Genomic DNA, 21595 nt, shown 5'->3' on the forward strand with positions numbered 1-21595 from the left:
TCTAGGATTGAAGGCCGTGAGAGAGTTGTGCTAGCTTTAGTATGACTGTGGGCAGAGCTTGTATGGAGAAGACTGAAAAATATTACTCCTTTCTTTCTCTCCGGGAAGACTGGAAATTATTTATTTGATCCACTTGTCAATTTGTTTTCTTTACTCTTGAAATGTGAATTCCTAAATATTTTCAGTAAATTTGGAATTATTAAAAAAAAGTGCATGTGAATGTAAAAGCATATGCATCTAGGGAAGTTCAGGAGGGAGTACATAGACTGGAGTTTAGATCGAATTCCACTATCTCGAATAAATTATTCTTGGAAATTTTTCTCTTAAAATTCTTAAATTTATGCGTGACAGGCTTAAGTAAGTAACTATTTTCCAAATACCTAGATGTCATTTTGAAGTATCTATGACCTGTAATGTTCAGAGGGAAAATAGCTCTACTTCACATGTGAGCTTTCAGCATCTGAAACTTGATGCTTCTGTTTCCATGTGATTGAATGAAGGATAGAAATTACAGAGGGAGAAATAATGAGCCAGTGAGAAAATCAGATGTTTATTAATGTGTTTTCATTTTGTGTGTGTGTGGGGGGTGGGGGGGAGGTTAGTAGATATGGTTTTTCCAGAATAGCAATGACACCCATATTTCAAAATAATTTATTATACCAACCATGAATATTTTTCATGGTTTGTTGTTTATTTATGTATTTCATTGTTCTTTTTTATTTGGTTGTCTATCATAAATGGACAGATTTGGAGGAGAGGGCCTAAATCATATCATTTGTATATTATAGAAGATACAAACTATGGGCTCTCAGACAAATCATGTTTTGTTTGGAAAGCAAAATTTTTAAGCAAATTATATCTGAATATCTTGAAGTGAAGTATTTGCTCCCTGTTTGTGAAATTATGCTTTCTGCCTGACTTCTACTGAAATTTGAGTTTTCAGATGCTTAGCCTTTAAAACTAACAAGATTTTATCATTAGTCTCTGTTGTAACTCAGGTAAAAGTCTTTGTTGTAACAGCAGGTAAAAGTCCTAAATAATTGCTAATAAAATCTTTCCAGAAAACTTCTTCTTTAGGCTGGATGTAGTTCAGCTTGTGAAACCTTTTGGAAATCGACAACAGAGAGAAATGCTGCACTGTGGAGCCCTTTGCCACTGTGGCTCCTACAAGTTTACCCTGTATTGCTTCAGAGTAACTGAAAGATGGCGAGTGGCACAGTGGATGAAGCAGAAAATAACGGAGGGAATAGCAGAAATATGTTTAAACTATTATTTCTTCCTTTCTTCTCTTAAATCAGTAGAGTTTAAAATGAGTCAAATACATACTTTAATTGATAAACTGACTTTATATTCACCTATTGGAAACAGTACAACATATTTTACATCAGATTATGAAATATGGATGTTTTACTAAAAGACAGGAAGAGCTTTTTCCAGTCTTTAAAGTAAATACATATTCAAAAGATCTTAAGGCATACCATTTATTCATATTCATATCTATTGAAATACTGTACATCCACATACTTCAATAAATAGTTAAAAACCTGACCTCTTTTTAAATCATTTCTGAATTTCAAAAACAATTTTTATTGAAAAGATTAAATAGGTAACTTTTGGCTGTGTCACAAAGCTAAGCACAATGTATATATTAACAATTATTCAATAAATTTGATCAATATAGGTGATTGGCTTTGATAAATTTCTCAGAGTTTTCTGAGTTCACACATTGGGGTATTTATATATATATATATATTTGTCCTGAATTATCTGGGTAATTTTTTCAGTTCTCCAGTCTACTTTCTAGATATAGCTTAATGTTATGATGAAGCATTAAATTTCAGTTAAGTTTTAAACCCTCCAAAAGTAGCTTTAAGTTTGTCATTTGCTCTCTCAAATCTCTTATAGTCCCCCAAATACACAATACTATAATTTGGGCAGTACTTTTCTTTATATAATTGCTGCATAATAGGAACTTAATGGTGTAACAGGACATGTTTCAAATGGGATCATTGTAAAACATAATTACACCACTTGCAGTTAAACCAAGTATGCAAATGAACTAAGTCAACTACTCTAATATTCCAGTTCTTTCTCCTTCCTTCCCTTCTTTCTTTCTTCCTTCTTTTTTTCTCTCTTCTTACCTCCTTCCCTTTTCTGTCTTTTTCTTTTCTTTCTATTCTTTTCTCAAGTGCTCTTTATTTTCCTTTATCTTTCTTTGAAAAAAATAAAAAAAACAACAACTCAGGGGCAACAAAAGGAATCCCACAAATGTAACTTGTGGAAATATAATGCTGAAATGAACAGTCAAAAAAATTATTATAGATCAAAAGTTAAATCAATTTTACAGAACTGCTATTTTGAAATTGCAACAATCTTGTACAGTCAGGACTGATAAAATGGAGTAATCAGACGTTTCATATGTCCATAAATGTAAAATCATCTACTTGAACATTATATGCAATACATTCACACAAAAAAGCAAATACTGTAGCCTTATTTGAACAATATTGAACTCATAAATACTCATGATTTCACTCTGTCCAGGGGCCTAAGGACTAGGAATGCTGCTGTGATACAGAAAAACATAGTGAATACCTCCTCTATTTAAAAATGTCACTCAAGAAATTCTCTTCTAACATAAAGGCAAATACATATAGCTACTGAGCTATGACTGTACTTCTGTCACATTCTATGGTAATAACACCAGACTCCACAAATTCGGAATCATAACAACACTTTGAACTAATTATTTGGTTCATCCATAGTTTATATCTCGATTTATCTCACATTTACCCTACAAACCTTACAAAGAGGAGGTATTTTTAAACTCTAGGAAAGCGGTCACTGTATAATATGCATTCTTGATCTGTTTTTTTCTCCCAAGCAATGGTACTGATGGTTAACACTTTTGTGGTAGCACCACTATTTCTAGTAAGTAGATTATTATGGAGTGTGCCACTTTAAAGCTGCAATACAAAAACATATTTTGTAATACTCATCAGTTCTACAAAGAATATTTTTAAAAAGCAAATTAACAATAATAAAGTTAAAATACCATATGTATTTTAAAAATCCATTTTTAATATATCAGTCAAAGTAATATAATAAATTATTACATGAGTAAATGTGATAGCAATGTCATATTATTGTCATTTTGTGGAAAAATTATATATTTATGCCTCCAAATTTAGGATTTATTTTTCTAATTAAAATGGATTTATGCTGTACTTTGGGACTAAATTTTACTTGAAAATAATCACAATTTTCAAGTTATCTCTTTCAGGGCAAAATATTAGATATCTTAAATATGTCCAACATCTGTGAAATGTATCTGACTTTATTAGTAGGATATTTTTATTTTGTTTTTATGACTTGCAAAAAGGGTCTATTTGCAAAAATCTCTCTAGGTATAGTGAAATCGGTAACTTCATCAAATTTATAAAATGACTTTCAAGGCTATGGTCTTTCTTTAATAAAGAGTAAAACCATCAAACTATTCCTGTAATATAATACTTTTTAAAGTAGCGGCATTTTTATTCAAAAATGTACTTTTCATTCTTTATGATAGAAATAATTTAATAATTGATATATATATTAGGATATTCACATCACTGGTCTTGTCTTCATTTGATCATATCTTACATGTATCATGTAAGAAGAAATAAAGCATTGTAATCCTTTTTTGGGGGCCTTACTTGTTTGAGCTGACATGGCTATAGAGAAAGCTCTTACTATAGAATTAGTTATTTCAGGGATTGATCTGCTGCATACCAGCATGGAATATTTGTTATAATATATTCTGATTTTTTTGTGTAACATACATTCCAATCTATCAACTGAATGATGTTTTCAGATGGAAAATATGCAAAACGCTCCTGTCTACAGGAGCACCTTATCATACCGACTTACTTGCCACAGACCCAAATTAATTGTGAATGCTTACCAACTCATGTAATATTAGGTGATTGAACTCTGTGTCCTTTCTGAAAAACCATCTTAAACATTTTGGCTTGAAACAGCGAAAGGAAAAGATGCTGGATTTCTAGGCAATGACTTTGATGAACTGTGCTGTCTTTTTAAAGGGAATTATTTCCCAAAGTGGATATAACATTTAGCTACAACTAAAGAAACTGTATGGTGAATTTACCTGTACAATGTTAGTTAAATTCTTTTTCATCACAAAACTGAGTTACTGTGGGGTAAAATTCTCAAAACCCACTGGTAATGAAAAAAGAAGTTTTTATAGTCCAACAGCTCTTTCCTTCTTTAGAGACAGAATATAGTTTCACTTTCTCATTGTGTTTTATTTTTGCTTTCAATTGTAGGATTTGGCAAAACGTTTTGGAGACGAGAAAAATATTGTTTTATGAAGGCACACCCATGCTGAACTTACAGGAAACAGAAGCAGAGCTGCACAGCCAGTTATATTACAAGGCTCATTCCTGAAACCTGAATATCATGCGAGCAGAAAAATCTAGATATGTGTTATATTTTGAAGAAATGATCTGAAGGCAATATTATTTGCTTTTTTATCAAAAAAGAAAAAAATGCATCTTTGTAAATGTGGATTGATTCTTATTGAAACTGGGAAATGAATGCTTGTATTGCAGCCTTAAAGAATCACATATTCACTGCAATATTCGTTTTTGTAAACTACAGCCTGCAACCTAGCAGACCATGACTGAATGCTTTTGAAAAGTTGTAGATTACAAACATGAAATCACAATTAATATCCTCTAAAAGTAATTTCAGAGCCTTCACATCTTAAAAAAAGGACAATGTGTACTGCTTCACAAGGTAATGTAGCTAATCAAAAAAAGAGTAGAATTAAAGTATTTACATAATGAGCAATTCTACAGAAGGCGATCATCCCCATGTAAGCACTGCTGATTATATCCCACGCTGCTTTTAACAAACTGTACCAGATTGGATCCAGCCATCAGCACTTTCAGAGAATCCTTAAAAGCCTTTTATGGGTCTTTAAATTTATTGTAGAATGGCATTCTTCAGGTAGAATATGCTGGTGAAAGAGGACAGTGTCAACACAAGGTACCAGCAGGAGAAAAGAACGTCGGCGTTCCCGGTAATTCCATACTGGGCTGTACTTGGAGCTAGAAAGAAACAGAAAAGACTAAATCAAAATCTAATTTACGTCTTAACACTAATCAAAAGGCAGCTGGGTGTATTGGAGCGAGCATTGGCATTGGAGTCAGACTTAAGTTCACATCTGGTTCTGCTATATGACAATATGTGGCCTATTCCACTAATCTTTCTGAGCTTCATTTTTCTCAAGGGCAAAATAGATATAACATAATCCACTTGGCAGGGTTGCAGTGAGAATTAAAGATGAAGCACATATAGCACACTGCACTGGGCTGAACGCATGCCAATTACTTAATTCAGTGCAGCTAACATTACTATTCTTCCTATATGCATTGTAAATATTTGTATTAGTGAACAATATTCATTCATGCAGAATTTTTTAAAAAATTATTTTTATTGCTATATAATTGTCATACAACATTGTGTAAGTTTAAGGTGTATAACTGTGTTGATTTGATACATTTGTATATTATAATATTGTTATCTCCATAGCATTAGTTAACACCTCTATCACATCATATAATTATCATTTCTTTCCTATGGTAGAAACAATTAAGATCTAGTCTCTTAGCAACTTTGAAGATTATAATACAGTATTGTTTATAATCACTGTGCTGTGCATTTGTTCTCCAGGACTTATTTATCTACTTTCTAAATTTGTACACTTAAATAACTTAGTCCATACCACCCCTCCTCCCTGCTTCCTGCCCCAAGCCTCTGGTAACCACCATTCTCTCTGTTTTTATAAATTCAGCTTTTTTAGATTCCATATATGGCATTATACATATATACACGAACATATTTATGAATCTTTATTATTAGCTAAGTACTGTACTACATGCTGTAAAACCAAGAAATTCTCACTTCCAACATTTTTTTTTTTCTGGAGGCGAGGAAAGATATTCAAACAATATAATACAATCCTAGGAATATAAGAGTTGTATGTGCAAACTGCAATGACACAGAAAATTTTGTATTTAAATATACCTGGGCAAGAAAGGAATAATTTAACGGGGAGTTTTACCAAAGGGGACCATCATTTGGCTAGAAGAAAAAATATAATCAAAGACATGAGAAAAGGAGAGAGCACAGCATATATTCTAGGATCTAAAAGTATATTAGTTTTATTGGACCATGAAGTTTGAGACCCAAAGTGGAGGGAATTGAAACTGGAACTTTAGGCGGATAGAATGATCTCAATTCTAATAAAAAGATTTTAGCTCTAAATTTTGAAGAATGTAGAGCTGTGGAATTGTATGATTACATTTACACATTAGAAAGATCAGTTTTATGCATGAGAAGCTCCTGTGGTTCTTAACTGACAGGTATGTCAAAGTCTCACTGAGAGATTTCACCTAGAGATTCCCTAAGCTTGGGATTGTGTGGGAGTCTACTGAGCAGATTCTACTTCTTTTCACAAGAGAACAGTTGCTTCTTTGGGTGTGAATTATATTGTGTTCCAGAAATTGAATGTCACAGACATGCTCAGCCTTGCTTGAGACTGGTTCTCATTTATCACAATAATTATAATAGTAATGATAAAAAAAACTCCACCAACATACTTTTAACTACTTTTTTCTTAATGAAACCTGGATTTCAAGCACTCTTTTCTACTACAAAATGAATAACGTAATAAAAAATATATACTATTTCACCTCTAAATCCATAACTTGAATCCAGGAGCAGTTTTAGGCACTGAAATTGAATTGCCAGCAGGTAGTTAGTTGTTAATGGAACTTTCACCAATGACTATATTTTCATGTTACAAGAAAAATAAATTGCATTGTTTATACCTCTGAGAAATTAGAGGGGATGCATTGGCCCTTGCCGATGGGAAGTTTCCCTGACATGCAATTGTTTGTCCCCAGTGAGTGAGATTCAAGGGCTGAGACTACTATTCTGTAGTAAATAGAGCAAAATCAACTATTTAATTTTTTTTTTTTGCAGATGAGTCCTAAAAATGAGAAGATTATGATGAAAATAAGCTTATTGTTGAACAGATAGCTTTTCAAGTTTTGATTGATAAGAAATCTTATTTAATACCACAAAACTCCTTAATTTTTTCTCTTGTCTAAGACCTAGAAAGATATTGTATTTTTAAAAGTATAAATAAATATTTAATTGGTCTGTTGTCTTCTCAATGACAGCTATTTCAGAGTTATTTTTGTTGTTTTTTAAGAATCTTGAGTGCAATAAAACAAGTATAATAGTAAAAGACTTATAATAAAGCATATAAAATGAGTTCATATATAAGAAGTAAATCTTAAAAGCCAAACATAAAGCAAAGATAAAATTTTATTATCTTAAACTAATTAAATAGTACATTAAGTGGGTAGAGTATAAAGGACCCACAAAACTCCATATCCATACTTTAAAATGCATTATGGGGGCAATCTTTTCTGAATCCTTTCTCTTCCAATAAGCTAAACAGATTACCCTCATGTATCATTAAGCCACCATATGTATTCCTTTTTATACAAATATAATACTGCATTGAAAATATTTATATACATATCTATATATCTCATCAGTTTGTAAACTCTCCTAGATCGTATTTCATTTGTCTTGGTGATTCCAAACACGAAGTCTAGTGAAGTATGGCACTTAAAAGATGCTCAATAAATGTCTATTAAATGAGCAATTCAATTAAATAAATGAAGAGTTCAGAATTAAAAGGAGCATTTTCCCCTTATAAAACTAAGTTCTTCTGAAGCAAGCTACTTGCCTATAGGCTAAAAAATTTACAGTATACCTCTCTCATTCATTCAGCAAATATGTACTGAACTAGGTACCAGACACTATACTAAGTACAAGGAATACAATAGCTAATAAGATACATATAGTCCTTTTGTTACTTAATTCCATATATTCCCATAAATACTCCTTTTAATCACATACCTTCAATGACATCTTTTCCCCCAATGTGTCTTTATCCTATTGTCTTAGGTATAACAAAGGCATACCAATAATATATTTAAAAATTAATTTGCAGTTAACAGAGTACATATATATACACATATATTTTCCACTGATGTCTCAAATTAATGTACTATTAGTTTTATGAATGTAATACTTTTATTAATCCTAAAATAAAGTAGGGACCTGTTTCTGCATTGTTAGGTTACAATTACTATAAGGATAGGACTGCTAGAATAGCTAATGACAATTAGCAGATCAAAAAACAAAGAGTAAAATTAAGTGAATGTGTGGTCAAATCTCTAATGCCAAGTCATATATCATGACTCATACTCCTTAAGCATATATTGAATGTCTTTTATGTGCTGGGGATTGAACACCAGTAAAAATGAATAAAACTCAATCTTTTCTCTTAGGAAAGTTTCGTTCTAGTTGGAGATATCAACAAATAGAAAAATATAAAACATTAGGATATATATAATAGACATGGGAAAGCTTCCCTAGGAGTTACTGTAGGTAAATAATGGAGGCAGCAAATACAAACACAATTATTTTTTATGCAATGCAATGATGTGCATATGTTAATATAGATAGATAGATAGATAGATAGATAGATAGATGGATATAGATATAGACATTCCACATTTTTAAAATGATGGCATGATGGTCATTGACTTGGAGTATCTTATTATTATATAACCTTAGTCCCATTGACTGATATTTATTACCTGTTTTTTTTGTGTGTGTGTGTGACTTATTAATTGAGTGATTTAGAACTAATGGTACTAAAGTTAGGAGTCTCAGTACTATTTGGACTAATTATATTTGCTTGGCATATTAAATCCAAGTTAGCTACTTAAGAAATTACAGAAAATCTTAAGAAATTATAAAAATTAACTGTTAGCTATTAGAAATTAATTATTATAAATCAGTTTCAGACTCAGTTGAAGTATCTCCTTTAAAAGAAAAAACTCTATAAAATTCCACCTGTCAAATTAATTTGTCATGATATTTGTATTATATTTACATATCTATCATATAATTACATATTTATGACATCATATTTACATATCTATCTTTCCCTATTAGACCAAAAGCATCTTCAAGCCAAGATTTATTATATGTGTATCTTTATTGCTGGTACAGAACAGAGAATCTGATCCTTAGTAAATGCTCGATAATATTTGTTGAATGACTATAAGGTTCACATCCATTTTCCATACAGTCGCCATAAACACCTAAGGGAACACAACAACTTGACTTCTTTTTTCAGAAAAATATTGCCTTTTATCATTAGTATTTTACCTTTTAAAATCAATACCCAGTCAGAATACTTCCCTTAGCTTTTGAGCATAAAAGATAAATCATAAGGCAGATTATATGAGGAAAGAGCATGCTTCCAACTTGATAGTGTCATCCTCTTGCAGTAAAATGAATTTCCTAGGAGACATCCAGCTGTGCCTCTGGGATGGTCAGGTTTATTGTATAGTCTTTGCTATGTTTTTAGTTGCCTGTGAATATCATATTGCTACTCATTTTAAGTAAAATTAAGACAGATAGGATATATGATCAGAGGTGTAGCTGGACTAGAGTGAGAGTTTTGGCTTCATTCTTAGTGATATGGGAAGCCATAGGAGAATTTTAAGCAGAAGAGGTTAGCTGACATTTTTAAATGATCTCCTGGCTATTTTGTGGAAAATATATTGTACTCCCAGAGGCAAGAGTAGAAGCCTGTGTTAGCCTGAAACCTTCAGGAGTCTTCAATGACTATTGAGAAAAGCCAAAGCTCTGTAGCTCAGCATTCAGGACCTCTGTCATCTAGTTCTAGTCAATTTATCTAGATTCATACACACTCTTACCTCCAGTCATACGAGCCAATTTCTGAATATATAAAGTGTTTTCCTTACTCTCTGTCATTTGTACATCCTATATCCTTAAGCCTAAATGACCTTCCTTCCTATTCCTCTTCATCACCTATCGCAGTCTTACTCATCCTTAAAGATCTAAAATATCACCTCCTTTATGAGTCCTTCCCAAGCTCACTAATAAGACGTGCTAGTCTCCAACTTATTCCTGATTTCAAAATAGTTCCTTTTTAACTTATAATAAATTATTTATCTTTGTTTACAACTGGATGGTAAATGTAAGTCATGGAACATTCCTCCTCATAATGTGAGCATCTGTATCTTATATCAAATTTATTCAAGAGATGTTTGTTGAATTGAATGTAGAAAAATATTCCTAAGTATACATTTGTCTAACTCAAGACAACTTTGATAAAATATCCTATTTCAATAGTTGTTCCTATGATTTCTTGTTCTTAAGGCAAAGTGTGTGAAAGAGAAACTATTCTATATTTCTGTCCTACTATCTATTTGTCTTTGGTTTTGAGAAGAACGGAGAAAGAAGTCTACATTGAGAAGGAAAGGAGAAAGAAAAGGGAGAAAGAAAACGAAAGATGAAGAGTTAAAAGCGAGAGAGAGAATAACCAGCCCTCGAGCAACGCATGAGATGCTTTCATGTTCACCATTTTAAAAAAAAGGAAGAGAAAAAAGGAATGAAACCCAGTATCAGGAAGTCTACTTTAAAACAAAGAACAGAAAAGGCTGGTTGTTATTCTTCCTACTTTCTTGGTAACACTAAAGGCATTCTAGTTTTTAAATATAAAGTGCGTAACATATGACTGTAGATCCAGATGACATTGGTTCAAAGTTCAGCTCCACCTCTTTCTAACTGGACTAACCTAGGTATGTTTCCTAACTGTGCTTAATTCAGTATCTTCATCTGCCAATGAGGATTGGTAGGCTCTCAAAAGTTATCATTAAAATTAAATGTGATGATACATTTAAAGCACCCCTTACAGCAGCTAACACAGGATTAACACTCGCTCAGGTATGACCTAAACACTCCTCATCCACTCATTCATTTAACAAATTCAGTATGTGCTATGTGCTAGGCATTCTCTGAGCAAAATGAAATCACCCCTGTCCCCATAGACCTTTTTTTAAGCATAAAATTTTCCATGAAACACACATATTTTACTTCATTTTTAATCTACACTTGGTTAAATCAATGCTTCTCTGGTTGTCCTTATCTTACAAAATATTTATTCTCTCCATTACCTCAGCTTCTTTTATTTAATGCCATTTACTTCTAGATAATTGGCCTATTTCCTCTGGTGTGCAGGCTCCTTGAAGGCAAGGAGTATGACCTCTTCCTTTTTTCCTTTCCTCCTATTTTCCCAAGAAGAGTTTGGAGCATGGACTTTAGAGAGTGGTTTCGTGGCTGATCTGCTGAGTCTGGTTCTGGCAGGGCTTTCAGGTGTGGAGCAGAAGTGACTGGACTAGGCGTGGAGTCCAGGCCTTTGGGATTTCTTCCAGTTGTCAACAGGAAGATCAAATCTGGGCTTTAACACAGATCTTACATCTTGTCTAATTATGATTATCACTCCCAATTACTTACAGCTGCTGCATATTATTTTCAGTCTTGGCAGTTTTCCCTTGTATTGCTCCAGTTTTTATTTTTAGGCAAAAGCAAATGTAACTGTGAAATATTTAGTTTTGGTGTAATACCAATAACTTGCCTAGGCAATTTCCTTAAATTACTCAAGCTTTAATTAAAGTAGCTTTGAGTCATATTTTTAAGATTCTTGTAGCAATCTTAGGTAGAGTTTCTTTAGCTACATTAACTTTGTTTCCATAAGAAAAAGCTGGCCTCAAGCTTACATTTTATCAAGGAAGTGTATACCTTAATAGAAAGTGAATGATTTACACCTAAATTAGATTTCATATAAAAAAAAGTGATTAATGTGGATACAAAATAGAGTGCACATTAATTTACTGAAAGATTATGCACCATTGATTCAATCTAAAAGACAATGCAACTCTGTCTCAGCACATAATGTGGTGGAGTTTGCTCAAAAGATATTTTAGTTCTTTTAGCAATATACACAGCTTCACATTGTGAATAATTGAAGGAGATATCCAGAGACTCGGATCACCCCCAGATTTTTTGTTATCAGTTAATTCTGCCTAAACACTGGGTACAGATTCGGGGAGGAGAACACTAGAATGGGATATGCTTTACAACTGGATGTACAACTTTTGATGATGGTGCCTAGAAGAATCAGGCAAGTCTCAGCACAGATGACATCACTTCATTATCCCTTTCTGTACTATTTCTTGGTCAATCGAATAGCTCGGGCCCTAAGATGGGATGTGCTGTGTGAAAGACACAACACAGACAAACTATGTTTTCTCATGTACATCTCACAGCTGTGGCATAGAGACTTCTGGGGAAAGGGACTTTGTGTCGGTATTGCATGCTCCAGTACTTAGATCCTTAAGTACTGAAGTTCTTTCCCCCCAGGCTTTGGGTTGAGGAATTTCTGAATAGCACGGTTATCATGAGTTGAGGCTGCCAATGTATACATTTTCAGATTTTTTTACACAATACACCTTTATTGTGCTATAATATTCTTTTGTTGAATATAGAGAGAAACACAGAATGGTCTACTTTTCAAGCAGCTCTCAGTCCTATGTATAAGGCTTAATTTATGAGCCTCTACCACAGTTAGCTCTACTCATATTTAGAGAGAGAAAATAAGAATTGTATAAACAGCTTTTAATTTCTGCCAGTCATTCTTTTTAATTCCTTTGGAAGGAATCAGGCTAACAAGTGTACATTGGTGCAGTTTTCTCAAATTAGAGGACTAAGATTATAAAAAAATATGCATTTAGATACTTATTCTAATGTTTTAGATTTTTACTTTTTCATTTCGTCAAAAGCCAAATGCCTACCTTCAAGAGGTTCCAATATCTTTTATAGACGAAGCCTTTACCAGCATAAAAAAATAAAGTAATTATTTTCACAGAAAGTATCTCCATTTTCTGTAATAAATAATGAGGGAAATGGACAGAAAAATCACAGTACTTCTTTCTCTTTTTGACTCATGGAATTTTCCTGCCAGCTTGTTCTTTACAACTACTAAGCTATTTCTCTGGCAAACTACCATCCTTGAATCCTTTTCTGCTTGATGAATAGCCATTTTTCCAAAGTTCATGGTATACAATCCTATTTACTCAACATCAACTACTTTAGGAATTTTAAACATATGTTTGTCTCTGTTATTACTCATATTCAGAAATCTGCCTATTTGTAGATAAATACTTTTATCTGCAAATAGCCAGATGAAACTCTCCAAGACTATTATCTCTAATTTGAGCTAAGGAGAATAAGTATTCAATCACCCACATAGAAACAAATTCTGCTGCTTTTTTTCTGCCCTTTGCAGTTATTGAAAAATATTTCAAAGCCTGAATAGTTCATCAATATCTTACAAATGTCTTGGATTATTTTCGTTTACTCTATTTTTAGCATATCAGAAGTTGTTTACATGAATCTATAGTAGCTCTATAGAAGTGTGTTACCAATAGAGGTAATTTTGTGTAACTCTAAATGGTGCCTTGAACTTGGGCAAAGTCCAATTTTTCATTCTAGGTTGGTTTGCAAATGGGTTTCTATATACATGTCATTATATATTCTGGAGTATGTGTATGTATGTGTGTGGAAGTGAGTATATGTGTTTTAAAAGCTTGCTTCGTTGTATAAAATATACATATAAACCTACAGTACAAATCACCTTGACATAGATTTTAGTTAAGTTCGTTAAGGCTGAAGAAAAGAGGGTTTCACAGAAATAAAAATAGAAATTCAGCTGTGTTCTTTGGGTCACTAACGGCCTCTGCCACTGACTGTATCTTCCATGTCACATTGCTAGTATGGTAAAAGAAAAAAAAACTGCAAGCCGATAAACATTTTTGCAAGTTGAAGAAGTTTTGAGGATTTTATATGTGTGGCTATGTGAGTGTGAAATTATTTTTTATATTAGTGTTTGAACTTGGAGCTTTAATAATCAGGTTGTCTTGTTTATTAAATTTTATTCTTTACCTCTTTTGCATTAGGAAAGTTATCTAAAATTAGGTCCTTTTCTGTTATTCTGCAACATTGTTCTTTTAGCATTAAGAATCAAGAATTTCATAAGGTTTGATTATCTCTTCCTTTTTTTGGAATATTCCATTTACCTTTCAAATTTTTCTTAGCTTTTCAAATGCAATAAAAGCCAATGATTATCTGGCTCTGTAGTTCTGTCACTTAAATCATTCCACTTGTTATGTTCCAGATTGCTCTATAGTTATTCTCAATGATTCTCTAATTATTTCCATCATATTTTGGCTATTGAAAAAAAAAAACTTTAATAAAACCCTTGTATGGAATTCAAGACCCTCTGTAAACTATCCCAAAGCTACTTTTCCAGCCCTATCACTGACTGCTCTTTGACAGAATTTGTACTGGTCACAGGAGTCAGGAAGGCTCTCCATTCCAAGGAAATGCCTGAGTATTTGCAGCATTTGTGAGTTTGCTCACGCTTTGCCTTCTTCTGTCATGGGCTTCAATATCCCTATATGTTGCAATAGAACTTCTCTTTCAATGCCCATCTCAATTGCATACTGCTTCCTAAGTTAGAACCTGTCAGAACTCTAAGGGGTATTGAGGACATTCTAGTGCAACTCTTCACTTTTATAGATGAGGAGACGAGGTTGGTGGAGATTACATGATGCGGTTAAAAATAAGACTAGAACTCAAGTATGCTAACTCTGTGCTTCCATTTCTGTGTAGCCTCCCTGATTTGCTACCTAACTCTAGTTGGAATTGATCTGCCATTTCCTTTTTTCTCCTATAGCCGTTTCTTCTTACCTCCACTTTATCACTCTCATATTCATCTCCTTCAGTAGAGTCTATGCTTCTTGAAACCAAATATCATATTTAATTTAATTTTGTATCACTCACAGCATTTAATCAAGTGATTGGTACTGTAAAAATATTTATTACAAAGAACTGTAGATAAATTGTTTTAATTTCTACAGCTTAATGAGGTTTTACTATAAAGCTCAAAAAGAAAGAAAGAAAGAAAGAAAGAAAGAAAGAAAGAAAGAAAGAAAGAAAGAAAGAAAGAAAGAAAGAAAGAAAGAAAGAAAGAAAGAAAGAAGTACTCTAGGGAAGGTAATATCAGTCAAGAGTCTGGGGCGTGGAAATTGACTACTATTGTAGATAAAGATTGGTTCTATTTTACTGAAAAGAAGAATCCTGTATTCTCGGAAGTCTCTGAAGACATTATACTATAACCATACAGAGTTAAACACACACAGAATCACACATACACACACACACTCTCTTACTCAATTGCTAAAGAATTTCTCTTGCCTGTGGCTTCTATTTAAGTGTATCCATTATGGATGGTGACCGTATTTGTAACAAGCACATCATGTACTAATTTAGCACCTCTAAGCTTCGGTTTTCTCCATAGAACAAAGAGGATAAACGTATCTTCCTTGTAGGGTTGCTGTGATAGGTAAATGAACTAAGTAAGAATTTAGTGCAGTGCTCATTTAAGTGTTCGTTAAAAGGTAGCTTTTAAGATGTAGTAGTATGTATTTAAGAAGACATACCCAGTTGCTGTGATGAGGTCATGTATGCCTCAAAATCCTATAAGTCTGAAACATTAACAACCATACCAACAATATGCTCCTTCTAAAGCATTGCTCTAAAAATGCAGATCAGAAAATTTCATTCATTAAACATATAATGCTTCAGTACCTACAGATACTTACTAAGCACTTACTACTATGCTCAATATACTTTTCTGTGTGCTGTGATACAGTCTTCATATATAATTCCTCTAAGTGAACCACAATGCTCTGAACAAACCATACTTGTTAACCCCCTGAATTGCAATCCATGTTTCTTCTACTTGGAATCACCTTCTACTTTCAAATTTCCAGCCACTATACGGTGTACTTTTATTTCTCCTCACAAACCTAGTTCAAGGGTTACCTCTATGACAATTTACCCAGACCTTTAACTATTACTTGTTCTCTGCTTTGAGGCCCCATTGCAATTCAATCTCCTTTCTCATGGCCTTGCTTGTTGACTTGTCTCCTCGCCCTACACTGTGAGTTCTTAAAGGGCAAGGACCTTGATTTTTTCATCTTTCTTTTCTTCTCTGTTTCTCCTCCCTAGTGTCTAACATAGTGACAGCACATAATAAGGGCTTAAAAAATAAGTGTTCTTTTCATCTTCACATAAGATACATTTACAAAATATATTTATTTCACAGCCCTTTTGTATTTTGCCCTACATCTTCTTATTACCTTTTTACTTTAGCTGCTGCCATGACAACCAGCTGTTTTCAGGGCAAACAATTTTCAGATATATTCCACATGGTTCTTCAAGGGGCCCCAGGAGGATGGAGCCCAGTGACCCACAGCAGGGACCAGCTCGCTAATCGTTTTTTGTTTTTTTGTTTTTTTTTGAACTGGCTTTCCTTCTTTCTCTGTTTAATTTGTTCTAACCTCCCACCAGTGTTCCTTGGAATTCCTTTCCAAAATACTCACATATAAGGGAGCTGCTCATTTCGAGAGGACCCGTACAAAGGTAATACTCTTGTATGAAGAAGGGAGGAACAACAGGTTATAAGTATTATGTCTAGTGCAGTTTCATATCCCCCCACAGTGCACAGTGCTTGGCACATAGTAGATGTGGGATAAATTAATTTTTTAATAAATTGATTGAAAGTAAACAATTATCCTATCTTTACCTCCACTCATCTTAGCTCATCATAATTTACTTGCATTGCTTTTAGGAGGTCTGCATTAATTATAATAGCAGTCACATACCCTTAATAATGTAAAAGGAATCCTGAAATCTTAATTAAGTCTGATTTTTTTCATAGATTTTATCCCAGGAATATTACCCACTGTTTTACACTATCATCATTTTGGTTTCTGCTACACCAGCAACATTGCCTAATGAAAGTTGTCTCCTATTGTATTTCTTGAATATTTAAAAGCACTCATGGTTCTTATATTTTTATTATGATTTCAATTATAAAATACTCTTCTCTCTACAACTTTGAAATGCTCTTTTCTCAAGGCTACAGCCTGTCTTACATTTTCTGCCTAAGGTGATCCAACTTGTAAAATGGGAACATGGGAAGTACAACCATGATGAAAGGAACTTGGTCGTATGTGCACAAAAATCAGACATTATGGAATTCTAGTACAAGCATGGTCTAGCAAAGACTGAAAAGAAGAAAAATATCAATACATTTGTATAGTGATTCTAGCACTAAACACATTATGTAATCTGGATTCATATTGATTTTTAAAGATGTTTAGTAACTTTCTTGACCCACATAAACATAATAGGATGCTTATAATTTCTCTGGACACTACTCGATATATTTTAAAGAGGGGAAGAGAGTTTTCAAATCACTGCATCAGAAAATTTTAACTCTGCTTCTTTTGTATAGATATTGTAAGTTTTGTCACATTATTGTTTATTATTCATGCTTAAAGTCAGGACTTGAAAACTTGAAAAATGGAAAAGGAATTAAGGGAACCATAGACACCTAAAGAGCAGTCTAGTTTAAAACAATAGATGTGTTAATTTGGTTTTATTGCCTTAACAGTTCTTAACTTCTTGGTTCATCAATTTCTAAGTCATTGCTAATGAAATCAGAGAGCCACATTTAAATACATGTATTCTAATATACGTTTTCTATTTCACACTAAATTTAATTATAATCAGAATTAATAATAAAAATTAGTATCATTCTAATGGTCAAAAGAATTTTAAAAATTCCCTGTAAATTTATGTGTAAGAAAAGCAAGCATAAACCCATTTCCTTTATTTTGTATTCTTAGAGACATGTCTCCTTTTAAAAAAGGTTTAGGCTATAAAAGTGCAGTTGTGTGTGCTTTTTTAAATCTTAAAATTAGAAAAAAACAGATAATTATTTTCGTCCTTCACTAAAAATGGAAAAAATATTAAATTCTGATATATCACATAATTACACTTTTTTTCCCCCTGAAGACAAAGGGATATAAAAAGGATTCAATAAACATTGTACGTGTTTCTACTAATCTTACTAGAATCTCTTCTAATATTTAACTATTTCTCATTTACTCTATTTAAACTATTTTTTGTATTTTCCTCACATGTAAACAAAATGATCCTTTGCTATGTTTAAGCATCATGGCAGCTACCATATTATAAAAAGTAATAGAGCAGCTTTATCCATATGTCTGAATTAGGAACAAGAAACTCACCTATAGTATAATTAGAATTTTTCATTAAGCGGCATTCCCGTTTATTACAGAGCAACTATTATATATATATTTAGATTTCAATTTAACATTGAAAACAAATCCCAGTTTCTCCATCTCTTTGATGCAGCTGGCTCCACTATGCATAATGTCTGATATACAATAGCAGTGTCTATTGTTACTGAACTGGCTTATTTGCATATTGAAAGCGTCATTCAAATTTGTATGGTTCGGATTGTTCAATGAAATGCACAGATTGACTAGTTCAATATTCCCCAATTTGTCATAAGGGTTTTTGAGTGTTTTTCTTCCTTAAGATAGCTATATTGCCACTTTTATTTCATAAAGAACAAGGTGACGATTTTCCTGACATATCACAGTCCAGTAGTAAATGTAGGGTCTTAGGTCAAGCTCAAAGTCACTTCCAGGACTATGAAAAACACCTCAGACTAAATCTGAGCTGAGCAGTTATATAAAAATAACTCATGAAAAACTTTATTTTATTGTTTGCTGACAATGAAATGACATATAATATGGACATATAATGAAAAGAGGGTTGCAAATACATCTCTTCATGTTGGATATCTTGAGTCTTTTTCTACTCCTAGGTATGTTTACTAAATTATATCAGTCTAGTAATTCCAATTATCTTTTAAATATCCATCCTAAAATGTATTTTATACTATTGAATTGCATTTGGGTTTATTAAGTTACAGAAAAAGAATCTTGAGTCAATAAATATGGTTTTATCTCCAGATCGCTGAATCATGAAAATAGGTATTTTCAAATAGGTATTTTAAAATAAGAGAAACTACAAAACCTGGAAAGGAAAAAAATGGAATGTCACTATTTCTTAAGTGCCAAGGAGAGGCAAATTTAATTGCACGTTGTTCGTTTGAACGCATTACCTTTTTTCATCGCTTCACTGGTAGGTAGAGCTTGATCAGAGGTTCTTCCTCACTGGTATAACATAATAGTGGAAAAATTAAACTCTTCTACTTGATATAGATGACTATTTTAATTCCAGAGGAGATGTATTATATTTATCAAACATTTGGGTAAGGATGTGAAAAACTGCCCACAGTGCTATTATTTTTTTTAAGTTTTCGTTTAATTCTTTGAGTACACCATTATGATTTATAACTCCCCTCCACCCCTTTTTGACAAATTTAATTACTTTTAGAAAATTTTTAGAATTTATAGAATTTATTATAGAATTTATTTAGAATTTATAGAATTAAGATTTTTTTAAAAAAGAATTAAGACCTTGATTAAAATAGTGAAGTATTATAAGCCTCAATTTTCTATCTGTAGGATGGGGTCATTAATAACTATGGGTTATTGTGTGTACTAGAGGAGATAATGTTTGTGACCATGCTTTGTAATGCATAAATCAGTTTATAAAAGCAATTTGATTCAAGGGACTAATTCTAAAGTGCGATAATTGGGTCTTTAAATGAAAAAAATAAACCTTTTAAATTTGTTGTCATTTGTTAAACAAAGAAAGATATCTCTTCAGGCAATTAATCAACTCAGTCATGGCCATAAGGTGAAGTGTAATGACCCAAAATTAACTTATGCAGGTAAAATCAAATTCTATTCACCTAGAAGCTCAGTTTTCTCTGTTAGTAATTGTTGTGGTGAGGTATATGACTTGTAAAAGTGTCTCTTTTGTTCATTTGTTCATGCATTTGTGGATTCATTTAAGAAATATTTAGTACCTGGGTGTGATAAGTAACCCCCTATCTCCCAAGATTCCAATTTCCTGGTTGATCAATCAAACACTAATCTAGAGACTGCAGTGAAAGCGATTTCCAGATGTAATTAAAGTCCCAAGTCAGTTGGCCTGAAAATCTGGGATGATCTGTGTGAACCTATCTAGTCTCATGGGCCCTCTTAAAGTAGGCAGTTTTCTCCACTGGTAGCAGAAGAGGAAGTTGGGAACTAAAACCCAGAGGGAGATTTGACTTGCTGTTGCTGGCTTGAGGACAGAGAGGAACTTGTATTAGGGATGAAAGTGATCTTTAGAAACAGCAGCATCAGTCTGACGGCCAGCAGGGAAATGAGGACCTTAGCCCCACAACCAACCCAGTTGAGCCATATTGCATTTCAGATTTACAGAACTGTGAGCTAACCAATTTGTGTTATTTTAACCCACTACAGTCCTGATAATTGTTTCACAGAAATAGAAAACTAATGCAGTCAACGATCTTCTTTCATACTGGGACACACCACATACACTGTTGAAAGCAATGCGAGGGTTAAAGAGACAAAAGTTAGAAATGGCAAACCAAAAGACATATCAAGATGGAATGATTGAGCTTCAAACTAATGGCACATATAAAAAGTTCCCTTAGTTACAAGAAGGCTGTTTTGCAGTGGGCAGGGACTATTTTGAGGTTTTGGAGGCGGGGCACTTAAGCACAGTGACGTTTGACAAGGAAGAATTTTTCTTATAACTTCAAATAAATTCCCCTTTGAACTTATTTGTCTATCTTTAATTTAAGCTTTTGTTTAGAAGACATTCTGTAATCCTACGCTATATCTGTTCTCTGTGTTTTCTACAAACCTTCTCTCAGCTTTGGAAACAATAAAAACAAAGGCTCCAATCAGAGTCTCCAGGGGGTCAGTACTATTGTTCCACTGAGTTGAAAGAAAATAATCATGAGCCACTTATAAATCTAAGATTACTCCAATTCCACACTGAGCACTGAATGAGATAATATGTACATCTATGTGATCTCTATCCAGAATACTGCAAGAAAGCTTGACCAGAAGCTGTGTGTGTACTTCTCACACACTTTTTAAATGTAAAATGTCTACAGCTGAACACTTATCAGTGAATAACTAATCCTAGTAAGCACAAAACAGTGCTCATTTTCTAACTCTTTTGTGGTCAAATAATGAACACAGATGATACGGAAAATAGGCACCATAGCAAATTTGGATCAACAGAATGTAGAGGTAGTGACGGAAAGCTTAGTCAAGCATGATGCTAGCAAAACATAAAGCAAAAATCAGGACAAAAAACATCAAACAGTCCTCAGAAGCTTATGATTGCTAAGTGGGTCTGCCTCTGGAGTCCTTTGGTTTAGAGCAATTTCCTCTTTTTCTAGCAATCGAACTCCTATAGCTAAAAGATGTTTGGACTATAACAACTCATTATTTACAGTAGGCATTGAAGTTGCAGGAATATATAAATAAAGTCAGTAAATAAATAAGTGAATAAACAAAATGTGTGGAAGATAAAAGAGTAAACCCCTTACCTCATCTTATTTCCCCAAGGTTACAATCTAATTGTGTTTCCAGTAGGAAAAAAGGCACACACTCTCTCTCCTAGAAAACATTTTTTTTTAATATACAAAAAGTAAAGCTTACATACTTTTTTTCACTTGTGCAATTTCTCCATT

General features: G+C 33.0%; 1 protein-coding gene across 1 annotated transcript in view; it reads right to left on the minus strand.

The window, feature by feature from the left end:
• Positions 1-1310: 1310 nt before the first annotated feature.
• Positions 1311-21595, minus strand: part of NEGR1 (neuronal growth regulator 1) — a 755370-nt gene continuing 735085 nt past the window's right edge. Inside the window, exon 7 of the mRNA XM_036235247.1 lies at positions 1311-5111. Within this exon, the coding sequence (XP_036091140.1) occupies positions 4987-5111 (125 nt within the window). The 3' untranslated portion in view covers positions 1311-4986. The remainder of the gene's footprint in view (positions 5112-21595) is intronic.

This window comes from Rousettus aegyptiacus, unplaced genomic scaffold, assembly GCF_014176215.1.
Source record: "Rousettus aegyptiacus isolate mRouAeg1 unplaced genomic scaffold, mRouAeg1.p scaffold_m13_p_1, whole genome shotgun sequence".
NCBI lineage: Eukaryota > Metazoa > Chordata > Mammalia > Chiroptera > Pteropodidae > Rousettus > Rousettus aegyptiacus.